This window comes from Bubalus kerabau, chromosome 22 (assembly GCF_029407905.1).
Source record: "Bubalus kerabau isolate K-KA32 ecotype Philippines breed swamp buffalo chromosome 22, PCC_UOA_SB_1v2, whole genome shotgun sequence".
Lineage (NCBI taxonomy): Eukaryota > Metazoa > Chordata > Mammalia > Artiodactyla > Bovidae > Bubalus > Bubalus kerabau.
The window spans coordinates 8,284,449-8,302,282 of NC_073645.1; the positions used below are offsets into that span (position 1 = coordinate 8,284,449).

The 17,834-nt window shown below is 36.8% G+C and overlaps 1 protein-coding gene across 1 annotated transcript in view; it reads left to right on the top strand.

Moving 5' to 3' along the window:
• The window catches only part of PCDH15 (protocadherin related 15), a 1,792,715-nt gene extending 1,775,492 nt beyond the window's left edge, over positions 1-17,223 (top strand). The window contains exons 37-39 of the mRNA XM_055560763.1: positions 13,129-13,237; positions 14,803-15,668; positions 17,107-17,223. Coding sequence (XP_055416738.1) covers positions 13,129-13,237; positions 14,803-15,657 — 964 coding nt within the window. The 3' untranslated portion in view covers positions 15,658-15,668; positions 17,107-17,223. The remainder of the gene's footprint in view (positions 1-13,128; positions 13,238-14,802; positions 15,669-17,106) is intronic.
• The last annotated feature ends 611 nt before the right edge of the window (positions 17,224-17,834 follow it).

Below are 17,834 nucleotides of genomic sequence, written 5' to 3' on the forward strand. Positions count from 1 at the left end.
AGTCTGCCACTGTTTCCACTGTTTCCCCATCTATTTCCCATGAAGTGATGGGACCAGATGCCATGATCTTCGTTTTCTGAATGTTGTGCTTTAAGCCAACTTTCTCACTCTCCTCTTTCACTTTCATCAAGAAGCTCTTTAGTTCCTCTTCACTTTCTGCCATAAGGGTGGTGTCATCTGCATATCTGAGGTTATTGATATTTCTCCTGGCAATTGATTCCAGCTGTGCTTTTTCCAGCCCATTATTTCTCATGATGTACTCTGCATATAAGTTAAATAAGCAGGGTGACAATATACAGCCTAGACAAACTCCTTTTCCTATTTGGAACCAGTCTGTTGTTCCATGTCCACTTCTAACTGTTACTTCCTGACCTGCATACAAATTTCCCAAGAGGCAGGTCAGGTGGTCTGGTATTCCCATCTCTTTCAGAATCTTCCACAGTTTATTGTGATCCACACAGTCAAAGGCTTTGGCATAGTCAATAAAGCAGAAATAGATGTTTTTCTGGAACTCTCTTGCTTTTTCCATGATCCAGCGGATGCTGGCAATTTGGTCTCTGGTTCCTCTGCCTTTTCTAAAACCAGCTTGAACATCTGGAAGTTCACAGGTCATGTATTGCTGAAGCTTGGCTTGGAGAATTTTGAGCATTACTTTACTAGTGTGTGAGATGAGTGAAATTGTGCAGTGGTTTGAACATTCTTTGACATTGCCTTTCTTTGAAATTGGAATGAAACTGATCTTTTCCAGTCCTGTGGTCACTGCTGAGTTTTCCAAATTTGCTGGCATATTGAGTGCAGCACTTTCACAGCATCATCCTTCAGGATTTGAAATAGCTCCACTGGAATTCCATCACCTCCACTAGCTTTGCTCGTAGTGATGCTCTCTAAGGCCTACTTGAGGTCACATTCCAGGATGTCTGGCTCTAGGTAAGTGATAACACCATCGTGATTATCTGGGTCATGAAGATCTTTCTTGTACAGTTCTCCTGTGTATTCTTGCCACCTCTTTTTTTTTAATATAAATGTATTTATTTTAATTGGAGGCTAATTACTTTATAATAATGTATTAGTTTTGCCATACATCAACATGAATCCACCACGGGTGTACACATGTTTCCCATCCTGAATCCCCTCCCACCTCCCTCCCTGTACCATCCCTCTGGGTCATCCCAGTACACCAACCCCAAGCATCCTGTATCATGCATCAAATCTGGACTGGCGATTCATTTCGTATATGATATTTTACATGTTTCAATGCCATTCTCCCAAATCATCCCACCCTCTCCCTCTCCCACAGAGTCCAAAAGACTGTTCTATACATCTTTGTCTCTTTTGCTGTCTCTCATACAGGGTTATCGTTACCATCTTTCTAAATTCCATATATATATATGTTACTATACTGTATTGGTGCTTTTCTTTCTGGCTTACTTCGCTCTGTATAATAGGCTGCAATATCATCCACCTCATTAGAACTGATTCAAATGTATTCTTTTTAATGGCTGAGTAATACTCCATTGTGTATGTGTACCACACTTTCTTATCCATTTGTCTGCTGATGGACATCTAGGTTGCTTCCATGTCCTGGCTATTATAAACAGTGCTGCAATGGACATTGGGGTACACGTGTCTCTTTCAATTCTGGTTTCCTCGTTGTGTATGCCCAGCAGTGGGATTGCTGGGTCATCAGTTCAGTTCAGTTCAGTCACTCAGTCGTGTCCGACTCCTTGCGACCCCATGAATTGCAACACACCAGGCCACCCTGTCCATCACCAACTCCCGGAGTTCACTCAAACTCATGTCCATCGAGTCAGTGATGCCATCCAGCCATCTCATCCTCTGTCATCCCCTTCTCTCCTGCTCCCAATCCCTCCCAGCATCAGAGTCTTTTCCAATGAGTCAACTCTTCCCATGAGGTGACCAAAGTACTGGAGTTTCAGCTTTAGCATCATTCCTTCCAAAGAACACCCAGGACCAATCTCCTGTACAATGGACTGGTTGTATCTCCTTGCAGTCCAAGGGACTCTCAAGAGTCTTCTCCAACACCATAGTTCAAAAGCATCAATTCTTTGGCACTCAGCTTTCTTCACAGTCCAACTCTCACATCCATAAATGACCACTGGAAAAACCATAGCCTTGACTAAATGGACATTTGTTGGCAAAGTAATGTCTCTGCTTTTTAATATGCTATCTAGGTTGGTTATAACTTTCCTTCCAAGGAGTAAGCATCTTTTAATTTCATGGCTGCCTAAGGCAGTTCTATTTCCAGTTTTTTAAGGAATCTCTACAATGTTCTCCATAGTGGGTTTACTAGTTTGCATTCCACCAACAGTGTAAGAGGGTTCCCTTTTCTCCACACCCTCTCCAGCATTTATTGCTTGTAGACTTTTGGATAGCAGCTATTCTGACTGGCGTGAAATGGTACCTCATTGTGGTTTGATTTGCATTTCTCTGATAATGAGTGATGTTGAGCATCTTTTTATGTGTTTGTTAGCCATCTGTATGTCTTCTTTGGAGAAATGTCTGTTTAGTTCTTTGTCCCATTTTTTGATTGGGTCATTTATTTTTCTGGAATTGAGCTGCAGGAGTTGCTTGTATATTTTTGCAATTAGTTCTTGATCAGTTGCTTCAATTGCTATTATTTTTTCCTATTCTGAAGGCTGTCTTTTCACCTTGCTTATAATGTCCTTTGTTGTGCAGAAGCTTTTAATTTTAATTAGGTCCCATTTGTTTATTTTTGATTTTATTTCCAATATTTTAGGTGGTGGGTCATAGAGGATCCTTCTGTGATTTATGTCAGAGAGTGTTTTGCCTATGTTCTCCTCTAGGACCTTTATAGTTTCTAGTCTTATGTTTAGATCTTTAATACATTTTGAGTTTATTTTTGTGTATGGTGTTAGAAAGTGTTCTAGTTTCATTCTTTTACAAGTGGTTGACCAGTTTTCCAGCACCACTTATTAAAGAGATTGTCTTTTCTCTTTTGTATATTCTTGCCTCTTTTGTCAAAGACAATGTGTCCATAGGTGTGTGGATTTATCTTTGGGCTTTCTACTTTGTTGCATTGATCTATTTTTCTGTCTTTTTGCCAGTACCATACTGTCTTGATGACTGTGGCTTTGTAGTAGAGCCTGAAGTCAGGCAGGTTATTCCTCCATTTCCATTCTTCTTTCTCAAGATTGCTTTGGCTATTTGAGGTTTTTTTGTATTTCCATACAAATTGTGAAAGTATTTCTTCTAGCTCTGTAAAAAAATACTGTTGGTTGTTTGATAGGGATTGCATTGAATCTATAGATTGCTTTGGGTAGTATACTCATTTTCACTATATTGATTCTTCCGATCCATAAACATGGTATATTTCTCCATCTATTAGTGTCCTCTTTGATTTCTTTCACCAGTGTTTATAGTTTTTTATATATAGGTCTTTAGTTTCTTTAGGTAGTTATATTCCTAAGTATTTTATTCTTTTTGTTGCAGTGGTGAATGGGATTATTTCCTTAATTTCTCTTTTTATTTTCTCATTATTAATGTATAGAATTGCAAGGGATTTCTGTATATTGATTTTCTATCCTGCGACTTTACTATATTCATTGATTAGCTCTAGTAATTTTCAGTGGAGTCTTTAGGGTTTTCTATGTAGAGGATCATGTCATCTGCAAACAGTGAGAGTTTTACTTCTTCTTTTCCAATGTGGATTCCTTTTATTTCTTTCTCTGCTCTGATTGCTGTGGCCAAAACTTCCAAAACTATGTTGAATAGTAGTGGTAAAAGTGGGCACCCTTGTCTTGTTCCTGACTTTAGGGGAAATGCTTTCAATTTTTTACCATTGAGGATAATGTTTGCTGTGGGTTTGTCATATATAGCTTTTATTATGTTAAAGTATGTTCCTTCTATTCCTGCTTTCTGGAGAGTTTTAATCATAAATCAATGTTGAATTTTATCAAAGGCTTTCTCTGCATCTATTTAGATAATCATATGGTTTTTATTTTTCAATTTCTTAATGTGGTGTATTACATTGATTGATTTGCAGATATTGAAGAATACTTGCATCCCTGGGATAAAGCCCACTTGGTCATGGTGTATGATTTTTTAATGTGTAGTTGGATTCTCATTGCTAGAATTTTGTTAAGGATTTTTGCATCCATGTTCGTCAGTGATATTGGCCTGTAGTTTTCTATTTTTGTAGCATCTTTGCCAGGTTTTGGTATTAGGGTGATGGTGGCCTCATAGAATGAGTTTGGAAGTTTACCTTCCTCTGCAATTTTCTGGAAAGTTTGAGTAGGATAGGTGTTAGCTCTTCACTAAATTTTTGGTAGAATTCAGCTGTGAAGCCGTCTGGTCCTAGGATTTTGTTTGCTGGAAGATTTCTGATTACAGTTTCAATTTCCGTGCTTGTGATGAGTCTGTTAAGATTTTTTATATCTTCCTGGTCCAGTTTTGGAAAGTTGTACTTTTCTAAGAATTTGTCCATTTCTTCCAAGTTGTCCATTTTATTGGCATATAATTGCTGATAGTAGTCTCTTATGGTTCTTTGTATTTCTATGTTGTCTGTTGTGATCTCTCCATTTTCATTTCCGATTTTATTGATTTGATTTTTCTCCCTTTGTTTCTTGATGAGTCTGGCTAATGGTTTGTCAGTTTTATTTATCCTCTCAAAGAACCAGCTTTTGGCTTTGTTGATTTTTGCTATGGTCTCTTTTGTTCCTTTTGCATTTACTTCTGCCCTAATTTTTAAGATTTCTTTCCTTCTACTAACCCTGGGGTTCTTTATTTCTTCCTTTTCTAGTTGCTTTAGGTGTAAAGTTAGGTTATTTATTTGACTTTTTTCTTGTTTATTGAGGTATGCCTGTATTGCTATGAACCTTCCCCTTAGCATTGGTTTTACAGTGTTTCACAGGTTTTGGGTTGTTGTGTTTTCATTTTCATTTGTTTTTATGCATATTTTGATTTCATTTTTTATTTCTTCTGTGATTTGTTGGTTACTCAGCAGCGTGTTGTTCAGCCTCCATATGTTGGATTTTAAATAGTTTTTTCCTGTAATTGACATCTACTCTTAATGCATTGTGGTCAGAAAAGATGCTTGGAATGATTTCTTTCTTCTTTTTTTTTTTTTAATTTACCAAAGCTAGACTTATGGCCCAGGATGTGATCTATCCTGGAAAAGGTTCTGTATTCACTTGAGAAAAAGGTGAAATTCATTGTTTTGGGGTGAAATGTCCTGTAGATATCAATTAGATATCAATTAATATCTTCTGCTTCTGTTAGCTCCATACCATTTCTGTCCTTTATCGAGCCCATCTTTGCACGAAGTGTTCCCTTGGTTTCTCTGATTTTCTTGAAGAGATCTCTAGTCTTTCCCATTCTGTTGTTTCCCTCTATTTCTTTGCATTGATTGCTGAGGAAGGCTTTCTTATCTCTCCTTGCTATTCTTTGGAACTCTACTTTCAGATGCTTATATATTTCCTTTTATCCTTTGCTTTTTGCTTTTCTTCTTTTCACAGCTATTTATAAGGCCTCCTCAGGCAGCCATTTGGCTTTTTTTGCATTTCTTTTCCATGGGGAAGGTCTTGATCCCTGTCTCTTGTACAATGTCATGAACCTCCGTCCATAGTTCATCAGGCACTCTGTCTATCAGATATAGTCCCTTAAATCTATTTCTCATTTACACTGTATAATCATAAGGGATTTTATTTAGGTTATACCTGAATGGTCTGGTGGTTTTCCCTACTTTCTTCAATTTAGTTCTGAATTTGACAATAAGGAGTTCATGATCTGAGCCACAGTCAGCTCCCAGTCTTGTTTTGGCTGACTGTATAGAGCTTCTCCATTTTTGGCTGCAAAGAATATAATTAATCTGATTTCAGTATTGACCATCTGGTGATGTCCATGTGTAGAGTCTTCTCTTGTGTTGTTGGAAGAGAGTGTTTGCTATAACCAGTGCGTTCTCTTAGCAAAGTGTGTGTATCTATCTATTAGCCTTTGCCCTGCTTCATTCCATATTCCAAGGCCAAATTTGCCTGTTACTCCAGGTGTTTCTTGACTTTGTACTTTTGCATTCAAATCCTTTATAATGAAAAGGACATCTTTTTGGGGTGTTAGTACTAAAAGGTCTTGTAGGTCTTCATAGAACCGTTCAACTTCAGCTTCTTCAGTGTTACTGGTTGGGCCACAGGCTTGGATTACCATGATATTGAATGATTTGCCTTGGAAATGAACAGAGATCATTCTGTTGTTTTTGAGATTGCATCCAAGTACTGCATTTCAGACTCTTTTGTTGACCATGATAGCTACTCCATTTCTTCTAAGGAATTCCTACCCATAGTAATAGATATAATGGCCATCTGAGTTAAATTCACCCATTCCAGTCCATTTTAGTTTGCTGATTCCTAGAATGTTCCTGTTCACTCTTGCCATCTCTTGTTTGACCACTTCCAATTTGCCTTGATTCATGGACCTGACATTCCAGGTTCCTATGCAATATTGCTCTTACAGCATTGGACCTTGCTTCTATCACCAGTCACATCCACAACTGGGTATTGTTTTTGCTTTGGCTCCATCCCTTCATTCTTTCTGGAGTTATTTCTCCACTGATCTCCAGTAGCCTATTGAGCACCTACTGACCCGGGGAGTTCCTCTTTCACTATCCTATCATTTTGCCTTTTCATACTGTTCCTGGGGTTCTCAAGGCAAGAATACTGAAGTGATTTGCCATTCCCTTCTCCAGTGGACCACATTCTGTCAGACCTCTCCACCATGACCCGCCCATCTTGGGTGGCCCCACATGGCATGGCTTAGTTTCATTGAGTTAGACAAGGCTGTGGTCCTTGTGATCAGATTGACTAGTTTTCTGTGATTATGGTTTCAATGTGTCTGCCCTCTGATGCCCTCTCGAAACACCTACCGTCTTACTTGGGTTTCTCTTACTCTGGAAGTGTGGTATCTCTTCACGTCTGCTCCAGTAAAGCACAGCCGCCCCTCCTGACCTTGAACGTCAAGTAGCTTCTCTTGGCCCTCCTGTGCCCGCACAGGCTCCCCTGGTGGCTCAGCTGGTTAAGAATCCGTCTGCAATATGGGAGACCTGGGTTTGATCCCTGCGTTGGGAAGATCCCCTGGAGAAGGGAAGGCTGCCTGCTCCAGTATTCTGGCCTGGAGAATTCCATGGACTATATATATCTATGGGGTCTCAAAGAGTCAGACACAACTGAGTGACTCTCACTTTCACTTTCACTTTCCTGCATCATTACATTTACAATTTGGTCAATAAGATACTAGATTGATTATATGCCTTCTATGTGTGGTCAGCATAAATTAATTTTAAAAATAACATTAAGCAGTTTATCTTCCCATAAAAGCACCTTTTAGTAAGATACTTGGCATAATTCACCTGCTATGGGAATGGCAACAAGGACTGCATGGAACAGCAAAAAAGACCAACATTCCATTTTTCTCTTCAGTCTGACTCAGGATCTTAGGGCTTCCCTGCTGGCTTAGTTGGTAAAGAATCTGCCTGTTGTGTGGGAGACCTGGGTTCAAGCCCTAGGTTGGGAAGGTCCCCTTGAGGAGGGCATGACATTCCAGTCTAATATTCTTGCCTGGAGAATCCCCTTGAACAGAATAGACTGGCAGGCTTAATGGTGGAGTTCTTCCTTCATTTTCTCTTTTTTTGAAGAGATGATGCTTTAATAGGTGATATAAGTATCCAGGAGGGACCTTTCAGAGCATTAGCTTCCACCAGCTCTCATCTCTCCCTATAGACTCTCCTTATAGAGATTGATTAAATTGATGACTGAGTATGTGGGTTCCTCCCCAGTTGCTTCCATCCTTCTGTTATTTTTTTAAGTCATTTGATGCCAGATATATATATTTAGTTAACAAGACCTGAGTTTTATTTACCGGTCAAGAAAAAAGAGAAGTACATGTCTGTAAGGAAAATTGATTCTTTTAAAATTTGAAATCCACTAGGTCACATTGTGCTCAGTTGCTTCAGTCATGGCCAACTCTTTGCGACCTCATATACTGTAGCCAGGATCCTCTGTACATAAGATTAGCAAGGCAAGAATACAGAAGTTGTAATTTCTTTCCCCAGGGGATCTTCCCTATCCAGTGATCCAACCCTCGTCTCCTGCAGCTCTTGCATTCACAGGCAGGTTCTTTGACCACTAGTGCTACCTGAGAACCCCCTTCGGTAGCATATATTTCCATAAATATTTTTCATTATTGCTAAAAGCTATTAAAATTCAACTTTAAAAACGTTTTTGTTTTTAATTGTCATAAGATCACATACTTTGACATCTTTCCTCTTTTAAGTGCACAATACAGTATTGTCAACTGTAAGTTCAATGCTGTATAACAATCTCTAAACTTTTTCATTGTGCTTAATTGAAAGTTAATATCTGCTACCATCCCCATCTCCTGCCTGGGGCTTCCCTGGTGACTCAGATGGTAAAGAATCTGCCTGCAATGCCAGAGACTTGGATTCGATCCCTGAGTTGGGAAGATCCCCTGGAGAAGGCAAATGGCAACCCACTCCAGTATTGTTGCCTTGAGAATTGCTAGGACAGAGGAGCCTGGCAGGCTACAGCCCATGGGGTTGCAAAGAGTAGGACACAACTAAGCCACTAACACTTTCACTATCCCTTGGCAATCATCATTTTCCTTTCTGTTTCTATAAGACTGACTATTTTAGATACCTTGTGTAAGTGGAATCATGTAGGATGTGTCCTTCTGTGACTGGCTTATTTCATCAATGTGGTAACAAATGACAAGACTTTTTTTTTTTTTTTTTTTTATAAAGGCTAAATAATACTCCCTTATATGTATGTACCACATTTTCTTCATATCAATACATTCTTCCATTTATGGACATTTAGATTTCAACTTCAGAATCATTTGGCAGTCTTTGATCAGTCTTCCCACCCATTAGATTAAATGTGCATTGGCCAAGAAGTATTACTTCTGAGACCTTTTGGCTTCATTTAAACTAATATAATTACATTGGATTTTGAATGCCTCAAAAGTCTAAGCCTATCAGCAAGAAACAGTTTTTTTGTTTGTTTTTTAAGTATTTAATTTTAATAAGTCAAATTTAGATTTTAACTTTGTCCCAGTTTCTTATTAGTCTGAATTGACTTCATTTCACACCTTTTTCCTGTAATAAACATTTTTTAAATAAAAATACAGATATAAAATTACATTGTGCCACAAAATGAATTTTTACAGAGGACTCATGCCCTACTAGCTCTCCAGAAGCCCTCCACATTAACACTTAGATATTGTTTCTCCTTTCACTCACACTCACCTAGCTTTTGTTTCCAATTCCAAGATAAATATTTAACTGTTTTTGTTGTTTAGTCACTAAGTTGTGCCCAACTCTTTGTGACCCCATGAACCATAGCCCACCAGGCTCCTTTGTCCATAGGATTTCCCAGGCAAGAATACTAGAATTGGATGTCATTTTCTTCTCTAGGGGATCTTTCCAACCCAGAAACCAAACCCACATCTGCTGCATTGGCAGGAGGATTCAATATGTATAGTTAATTTTGGCTTTATCAAGGTATAAGTGACAAATTACATTGTAAAATATTTCAAGTGTACATTCTGGTGTTTTGATATATGCATACACTGTGAAAGTGCTTCCCAGGTGGCTCAGTGGTAGACAATCTGCTTGCCAATGCAAGAGTTGCAAGAGATGCGTGTTGGATCCCTGGGTTGGGAAGATCCCCTGAAGAAGGAAATGGTAACCCACTCCAGTATTCTTGCCTGAAAAATCCAATGGACAGAAGAGCCTGACAGGCTATAGTCCATGGGGTCTCAAAGAGTAGGACATGACTGAGCATGCACTCATGCATACATACACTAAAAGGTCTAACATATCTGTCCTCACATATGTATCTTATATTTTTACTCATTATTTTTTTGTGAGATCATTTAAGTTGCACCCCCTTAGCAAATGTCAATCGTACAGTATAGGATTATAACTCTAGTCACCATGTTTTACCTTTGATGCTTGACCTTATACACCTTAGAGCTGAAAGTTTGTGCACTTTCACAAACCTTTCATCATTTTCTCTACTCAGTAATCATTTTTCTGGTGTTTCTGTGAATTCAGTTTTTAATTTGTTTTCTGTTGTTTTTAGATTCCAAATATAAGTAATACCATATAGTTTTGTATGCCTGACTTGTTTCACTGAATATAATGCCCTCAAGATCCATTTCATGTTGTCATCACAAATGGAAGGAGTTCCTTTTCTAAAAATAGCCATTTGTCAGAAGCAATATTGTAGCCAAATGAGGTTTATCCAAAGTGTGGTTATTGCTAATAGAAAATTTTTCACCTAACTGGTAACACCCAGGTAGGTTTGTCTGTCTTTGAAGTTTATAGAAATAGGATAATATAGAATCATATATTTCATTTTGTACCTGACTTCTTTTGCTCATCATTCTGTCAGGGAGATTCATCTCTATTGTGTGATGTAGCCGTGTTTATCTCATGGCCTTTGGTATCAGTTCCAGTTTGGGGCTGTTAAAAATGATGTATTTTGGTGCACAATTTTACATATTTATATTGGGCACATAGACTAAGTTAAATTGAATTTGTGTGAAAAGAGAAATGTATATTTTACGTCAGTATTATTCCCAAACCTTTCCCAAATGGTTTTGCTAATTCATAATCTCTCCAGAATATGAGAGTTCTAGTTGTGCCAAGTCCCTTACCCAGCATGGTATTGCTGATCTACACAAACACACACACACATATTACTTTTAACTTGTCTTATGAGTAAAATGAATCCATTTTAACATCAAAACTGGATTCCTTTGCAATTAATTCACAAAGTATTTGTAACTGCAAAGTCAACAGAGTGTACATTTAGTAGAGGGGTTGCAAGCTCATAAAAATCTAGGGAGGTAATGTAAGTAAATAGAGTTTATTCAGTGTAAAAGAGAGAGTAATGGGGCATCCTATTGTGACTGAGTGTAGTTGTAAAATAGTCTGGTTGAGAACACAGCAGTAACCAGGAAAGAACATGATTGCTGTCGGGAAGAATACCACCAACTAAATTCATGACATATAAAAAGATGAGCCCAGTGTTGCTATCTTTATATTTTTTGAAAGCAATCAAAAATCCAGATTTTTAACAGCATTTTCTGATTAGAAATTGGGTAACTAATCACATTTTAAAAATGTCGTTTGCCAAACAAAGCACAAATGAGGGCTAGCTCCCTTTCCATCATGCAGGCTGTGAATAGCCATACTTTTTAAGTGATACATTAGTATCCCCAGAGGACTTGTTTTCCTGACATATTATACCTGGATCAACAAAATTAGTTCTTATAAATAGTATATGATATTAGAAATAATATTCCACTGGTTTTCCTGTGGATACCTAAACTCTTGTTTCCTTTTCTTATTTCATTGACAATTAATTTGGTAAAACCTTGACAGTTCAACTTATTTAAATGTTAAAATAGAAATAAAAACAGAAATTTAGTGAAACTGAATTTAGTAGTTATTTAAAGCTAATTTTATATGTATGACTCAGGAAAAATATCTTTCCATTAAGTGTTGAATGACAAAAATCAGTAGAGTCTGGAATTTAGAATTGGAAACCTTGAAAGGGCCTGTGGTCTGACAAATTTCTTTCTTTTCTTTTTTTTTTTTAGGAAAAATAATTAAATTCATAATTAGCATCCTTGAAGATATGTCACATATTAGCACATTTTTATTAATATATAAATGATTATTTTCAAATCCGTTCTTAAGAATAGGTTTTCATGAAGCAAAGAGTTCTTGATAATAGAGAAATGTTATTAGGATGATGAAACAGTGATGAAACAGATAATGTTATAATTTTCTTCATCGCTAAATTCTACTAATAATATGTTAAATAGGTTGAACTATTAACTGTCTATTGATAGTTTTAAAAAGTATCTAAAAGCAAATGATATATGCTTATCTGTAATCTTTGACAGGTTTATCATTCAAAAAACTTTACATTCCCCCTCCCAAGTTCTAATAACATAAATTAATTTTGTGTAAAATAGCTACAGACTATATATATGCTTTAGTATGTTTAACTAACATTTGTAACTAAAATTATTTTGGCAGCAGCATTTTGAGAGTCATCGAACACTAGGTCGGGGAAAACAAACTTTGAGCTGAAATGTGATAATTTATTTTCAAATGTGATTTCTCTCTTTGAATAATAGGAGTTATCCATGGAGTCTGGAATTGATCCTGGCCAGGAATATGGACAAGATTATTACAGTTATGAGCATGGGTACATCTTCAGATTTTTTTATCCAGTATCTTAATATTTTTATGAATAATAGCATGTTATTAAGGGATTATTATTATTAGCATTTTTATGAGTGTCATTTCATCCATTTCATGTTTGAAAATGAGTTATGTATCTAGTTTTAGCTTCAATCAAGCGTAACCATTTTTTCTATATTGAATTCTGTTTTGATGTTTATATTGATATTGACTACAATTTGAAAAATGCAATAAAATTGTTCAAATTATTTAAATGAGGAATAGAAGTCAAACATATTTGCTCAATTCCTGAATTCACCATTTCTTTCATATGAGATATTTAACATTTTATCTAACCAGTCAGCCTCAAGATTTGCCCAAAAGAAATTCATAAGAAAACACAGTTTAGAATCCAGAAATGAGCATTTCAAAAGTCATTTCCACAGACATAAGTTAACTGTTTTATACAGTAGAGCAAAATAAATATGATCCCATATCGTATTTGAAGCAGAAATTTAAACTTAGAATTTATGTTCTGAATAAGCTATCTTTCAGAAAGAATCTGTTTGGTGCCTTAAATTGTTCAGTCAATCAAGGAAAAATATTCCTTTCTCTTCACTCTTATCTCTCCTAAAACTTCAAACTGAAATTTTAAGATTAATTTCCTTTTCTTGTTATTCCAGGGTACCTTATGGCAAAAGTCATTGGTCATCAGGTTGTAGTTCTTTCCCTATGGTTTTGTAACTAGTGTACCAGAAGCCAAATAGGTGCTGTATAAATATCTGGTGATTGAATGGTGAAGAAAAAGAAGGAAACAGAGATCAATCATAGTTATACAGATCACATGAAAAAATGTTTAAAGTTGTAAGTTTCTGTTACAGGTATGAAATGCCTCAATATGGAAGTCGTCGTCGTTTGTTACCACCAGCTGGACAAGAGGAATATGGTGAGGTGGTTGGTGAAGCTGAAGAGGAATATGAGGAGGAAGAGGTAACTACTATAATATTTTATGTAATGTTAACATTCCAAGGAAATGGCAACCCACTCCAGTATCCTTGCCTGGACAATCCCATGGACTGAAGAGCCTGGCAGGCAACAGTTCATGGGGTCACAAAGAGTCGGACAGGACTGAGTGACTTCACTTTAACATTCCAAAAAGAATATTTTTAGCCCTATTTGAATAGCAGCCTACAAAACATTTCAAATATCAAAAATCCTATTCATTTAGTACCTGTTTTCCATAGAAATTTAATAACACTAGCCATTCCATTGTCTTGTCTATAGAAAGACATTAATTTATATATAAATTTAATTTATTTATATAAAATATTAATTTGAAATAATACCAAAATAAAAAATTCTAAATGTTATTAAATAATGGTAATATTATAATCAAATAGGTTAAAAAATATTTTGCAGAATAAAATGCTCCCACATTGTCTAGCAAACCTAAAAATCATTAAAAAGTACAATCTCCATCTTTTAATTATAAGAGAAAAATAAAACATCACCAGTATTCTTAATGGAATTATGTCATTTAAGTCTAAATTACCACAAATTCATTTATATCAAATCCTTATACTTTGCCTGAAATATTCACTTGGAATGTGCTGTGCTCACTCAGTCATGTCTGACTCTTTGCAGTCCCATGCACTGTAGCCTGCTAAACTCCTCTGTCCATGAAATTTTCCAGGCAAGAATACTGAAACAGGTTACTATTTCCTACTCCCAGAGATCTTCCCAACCCAGGGATCAAACCAGAGTCTCTTGTGTCTCCTGCATTGGCAGGCAGATTCTTTACCACTACTGCGACCTGGGAAGCCCTCACTTGGAATACTGATTCAGATATTTAAAACAAAAAAAAATTTAATGTCACTGTAGTTTTACCCTAGTCAACACTTTAAAAATAGTCAAATATTTCATTAGCTATTCAGATAAGCTATCATAATTTCCGGATGGGTTAAAATTTTGTTAAAGCAAATGCATAACACTATTTAACCAAAGTCTAAGGATGGTAGGCTGCAGTCCATGGGGTCGCTAGGAGTTGGACACGACTGAGCGACTTCACTTTCACTTTTCACTTTCATGCATTGGAGGAGGAAATGGCAGCCCACTCCAGTGTTCTTGCTTGGAGAATCCCAGGGACAGGGGAGCCTGGTGGGCTGCCGTCTATGGGGTCGCACAGAGTCAGACACGACTGAAGGGACTTAGCAGCAGCAGCAGCAGCAAGAATGGGAGAGAGAAGAGGAAATGATTAATTTATTTATTTCTCTTTTGATCTAAGGTGAGAAAAAATTTTGAATAAGAAAAAGTGAGAAAACCTTAAATTTTGGTATTATAAGGTATAAGCTATAGTGGTTATTTCCTTGACCATCTTCTGTCTATATGCAGTGGGGTAAACAGTAGGGAATGGTATGCTTGTTCTCTAAAAACAGTTTTATAATTTGCATGAAGCTATCGCCCTGTAGATTCACTCCTCCTTAACTTATGTGGGACAAGGTCATAGCATAATCTTTCCCCAGCTGACACTTCAATTGCATTTTCATGATTTTCAGGAAAAGGCAAAGAAAGTCAAACCAAAAGTTGAAATTAGAGAGCCTAGTGAGGAGGAAGAAGTAGTTGTCACTATTGAAAAGCCACCCCCAGCTGAACCAACATACACAACGTGGAAGAGAGCCAGGATATTCCCAATGATTTTTAAGAAAGTTAGAGGACTAGCTGATAAAAGAGGCATCATCGACCTTGAGGAGGAAGAGTGGCAGCGACGCCTTGAGGAAGAAGATAAAGATTATTTGAAACTAACTCTGGACCAAGATGAAGCTACAGAAAGCACGGTAGAATCAGAGGAGGAATCCTCAAGTGACTATACTGAGTACAGTGAAGAGGAATCCGAGTTCAGTGAGTCTGAGACTACGGAAGAGGAGTCTGAGTCAGAGACACCCTCTGAGGAGGAAGAAAGTTCTACCCCTGAATCAGAAGAGTCAGAATCCACCGAGTCAGAAGGGGAAAAGGCAAGGAAAAATATTTTTGTGGCAAGAAGAAGGCCTGTTGTTGAAGAGGTCAAGGAAGTCAAAGGTAGAAAAAAGGAGCCAGCTGAAGAGCCAGAAGAACTGAAGGTGGAAGAAGAGGAGGAGTCCCCAGCAGAAGAACAGAAAAGTGAGCTGGCCCCTGTGGAAGAACCAACAGACCTCGAATCTCGAGACGTCACTGAGGAGGGCAGTGCAGAATCAGCTTCAGTGGAAGGAGGTGTTGAAAGTGAGGAAGAGTCAGAATCAAGTAGTATTAGCAGTAGTAGCGAAAGTCAGTCTGGAGGTCCTTGGGGCTTTCAGGTGCCAGGGTATGACCCAAGCAAGTATGCAAGCAAGAAGTCTCGAGGAGCAAAATCAGACGGTTACAACACAGCACTGTGAACGAGATCACAGTAGGTGAAAGGTTTGCAGTGATGAGTGCTCTTGTGTGCAGTGCTTTCTGTGTGTTCTCTGAAATGACATTTGAAGGGAGGAAATTGATTATGATTTTTATCTGACTTAAGATTAGAAGCACACCAGAGAAGCAGATATATATGCTATCCAAATACATTTGTATATTAGAATATATTAGGGTAAATCTGGTTGATCTTTCCTATATTAGTAATTCAAAAGACATACAATCAGTTACTCAGTATTTAATATTTCATAATGTGATTTCTGTTAATGCAATGTGGAATTATGTATTGCCAGTGATGCTTTATTGGAATGAATTTATTAATATATGCAGTGGTCTTTATACCATCTTTGTAACATAAATCCTTAGGACAAGCTACAACAAATGAGATCTCTGCAAGTCTACTTTTTCATGTATGTACATTTCAACTGGCAAACATATTATCAAAACATCATAAACATGTTCAATTAGGTTTGTAGCTCACTTTTTCAAATATTAGATTTTAAATGAAATAAAAACTAAAAATTATTACTATTTCCTTTCTCTTGTGGATAGGAATTAAAGTGGATTTAGAAAAAAATGAATTTTAAGTTATACATTTTTTTTGAGCAGATAACATAATAATTTTGAAATATAAATCTGGAAATCCAAAATTATGGCTTACTCAGTGCAACATGTTGGTAGTTCACATATCCCCAAAGTGCAATACTATTTCAAGAATAACCAAGTACTTTTTAACCTTTGCACCTTGTCATTTCTAGTGTGGATTGTTCAAGTAAAAATTGTGAAAATTTCCATTGTGTTCCAGCTGCTTACTAAAGGCAAATTTATGATCATTAATTTTCTATTTTGTGTATTACAAGATAAATTGTACAGGATGGGAAGATATTTTAACATACATTTAAATGGGATGAACCAGAAAACCAAGATGCAAGTGATTAAATGCATTAAGTTATACAAAATGCTTGACTAGTAATAGAGGATTAATTAGGAATTAGAATATTGTAAGTTTAAAAATATATTTCAAATATTAGGAATGCAAGTATGAATATGAACAGAATATACTAATAAAGAGGGGTGTTCCTTTCAACTTAACTTTCTTGAAAAGTATAGCAACTGTAAAACAATGGATCAGATATTTAAATATAATATACATTTTTTTATGATAGATCAGTAATTTTACTTAAAAAAATAAAAGTACTTCCTGAAATGTCTACTTTCTAATCTAGCTATTTTCTTCAGAAATTATTAAGCTCTCAAACCAATGAAGAATTTGTGGAAAAGTAATTGATAATAAGATTTTTCCCTTTACCTCTTGAGTTATTATTACCTTTGATACCTTTCTGTCGAAGGTTGTGAATTTCTCAGGCATTGTAATCTTTACCCTTTTAATTCCTTTGATAATGATTCATGTTTTGTTTTTTTTATTTTGACAGTGGGCAAGAAAAAGAATGATCAAGTTAGTTGTTGATCGAGAGTATGAAACTAGCTCAACTGGAGAAGACAGTGCTTCTGAATGTCAGAGAACACGTCTTCAGAATCCTAATATCCACAGTAATGTCAATGGCAATATATACATCGCACAGAATGGCTCTGTGGTGAGAACCCGCCGAGCCTGCCTCACTGATAATTTAAAAGTTACTTCCCCTGTTCGACTGGGGAGACACTTTAAGAAACTAGACAAGTTGGCAGTGACACATGAGGAGAACGTCCCCCTGAACACATTATCAAAGGGGCCGTTTTCTACTGAGAAAATGAACACAAGGCCAACTCTGGTTACATTTGCTCCTTGCCACATGGGGACTGACAGTATGGCAGTGAAGTCTTTGGGGAACAGGCTAAAAAGCACAGTTGAACAGGAGTCCATGGTTGACAGTAAGAACATCAAGGAGGCTCTGGAATTCCATAGTGACCACACGCAGTCAGATGAAGAGGAGCTTTGGATGGGTCCCTGGAACAATCTCCATATACCAATGACAAAACTGTGACTGATTTTTAAAAAAGTTATTTTAATTTTTACTTCAGTTTTTAATAAACTGCACTTTTTATTGTCACTGACAAAACAACGTATGGGGTTTATATCATGCACACAAGCTAAAACTTTGAACAATAGGCTTTAAAGCTTAAAAAGAGACAGATTTGCACTCACATTTGTATCAATTAA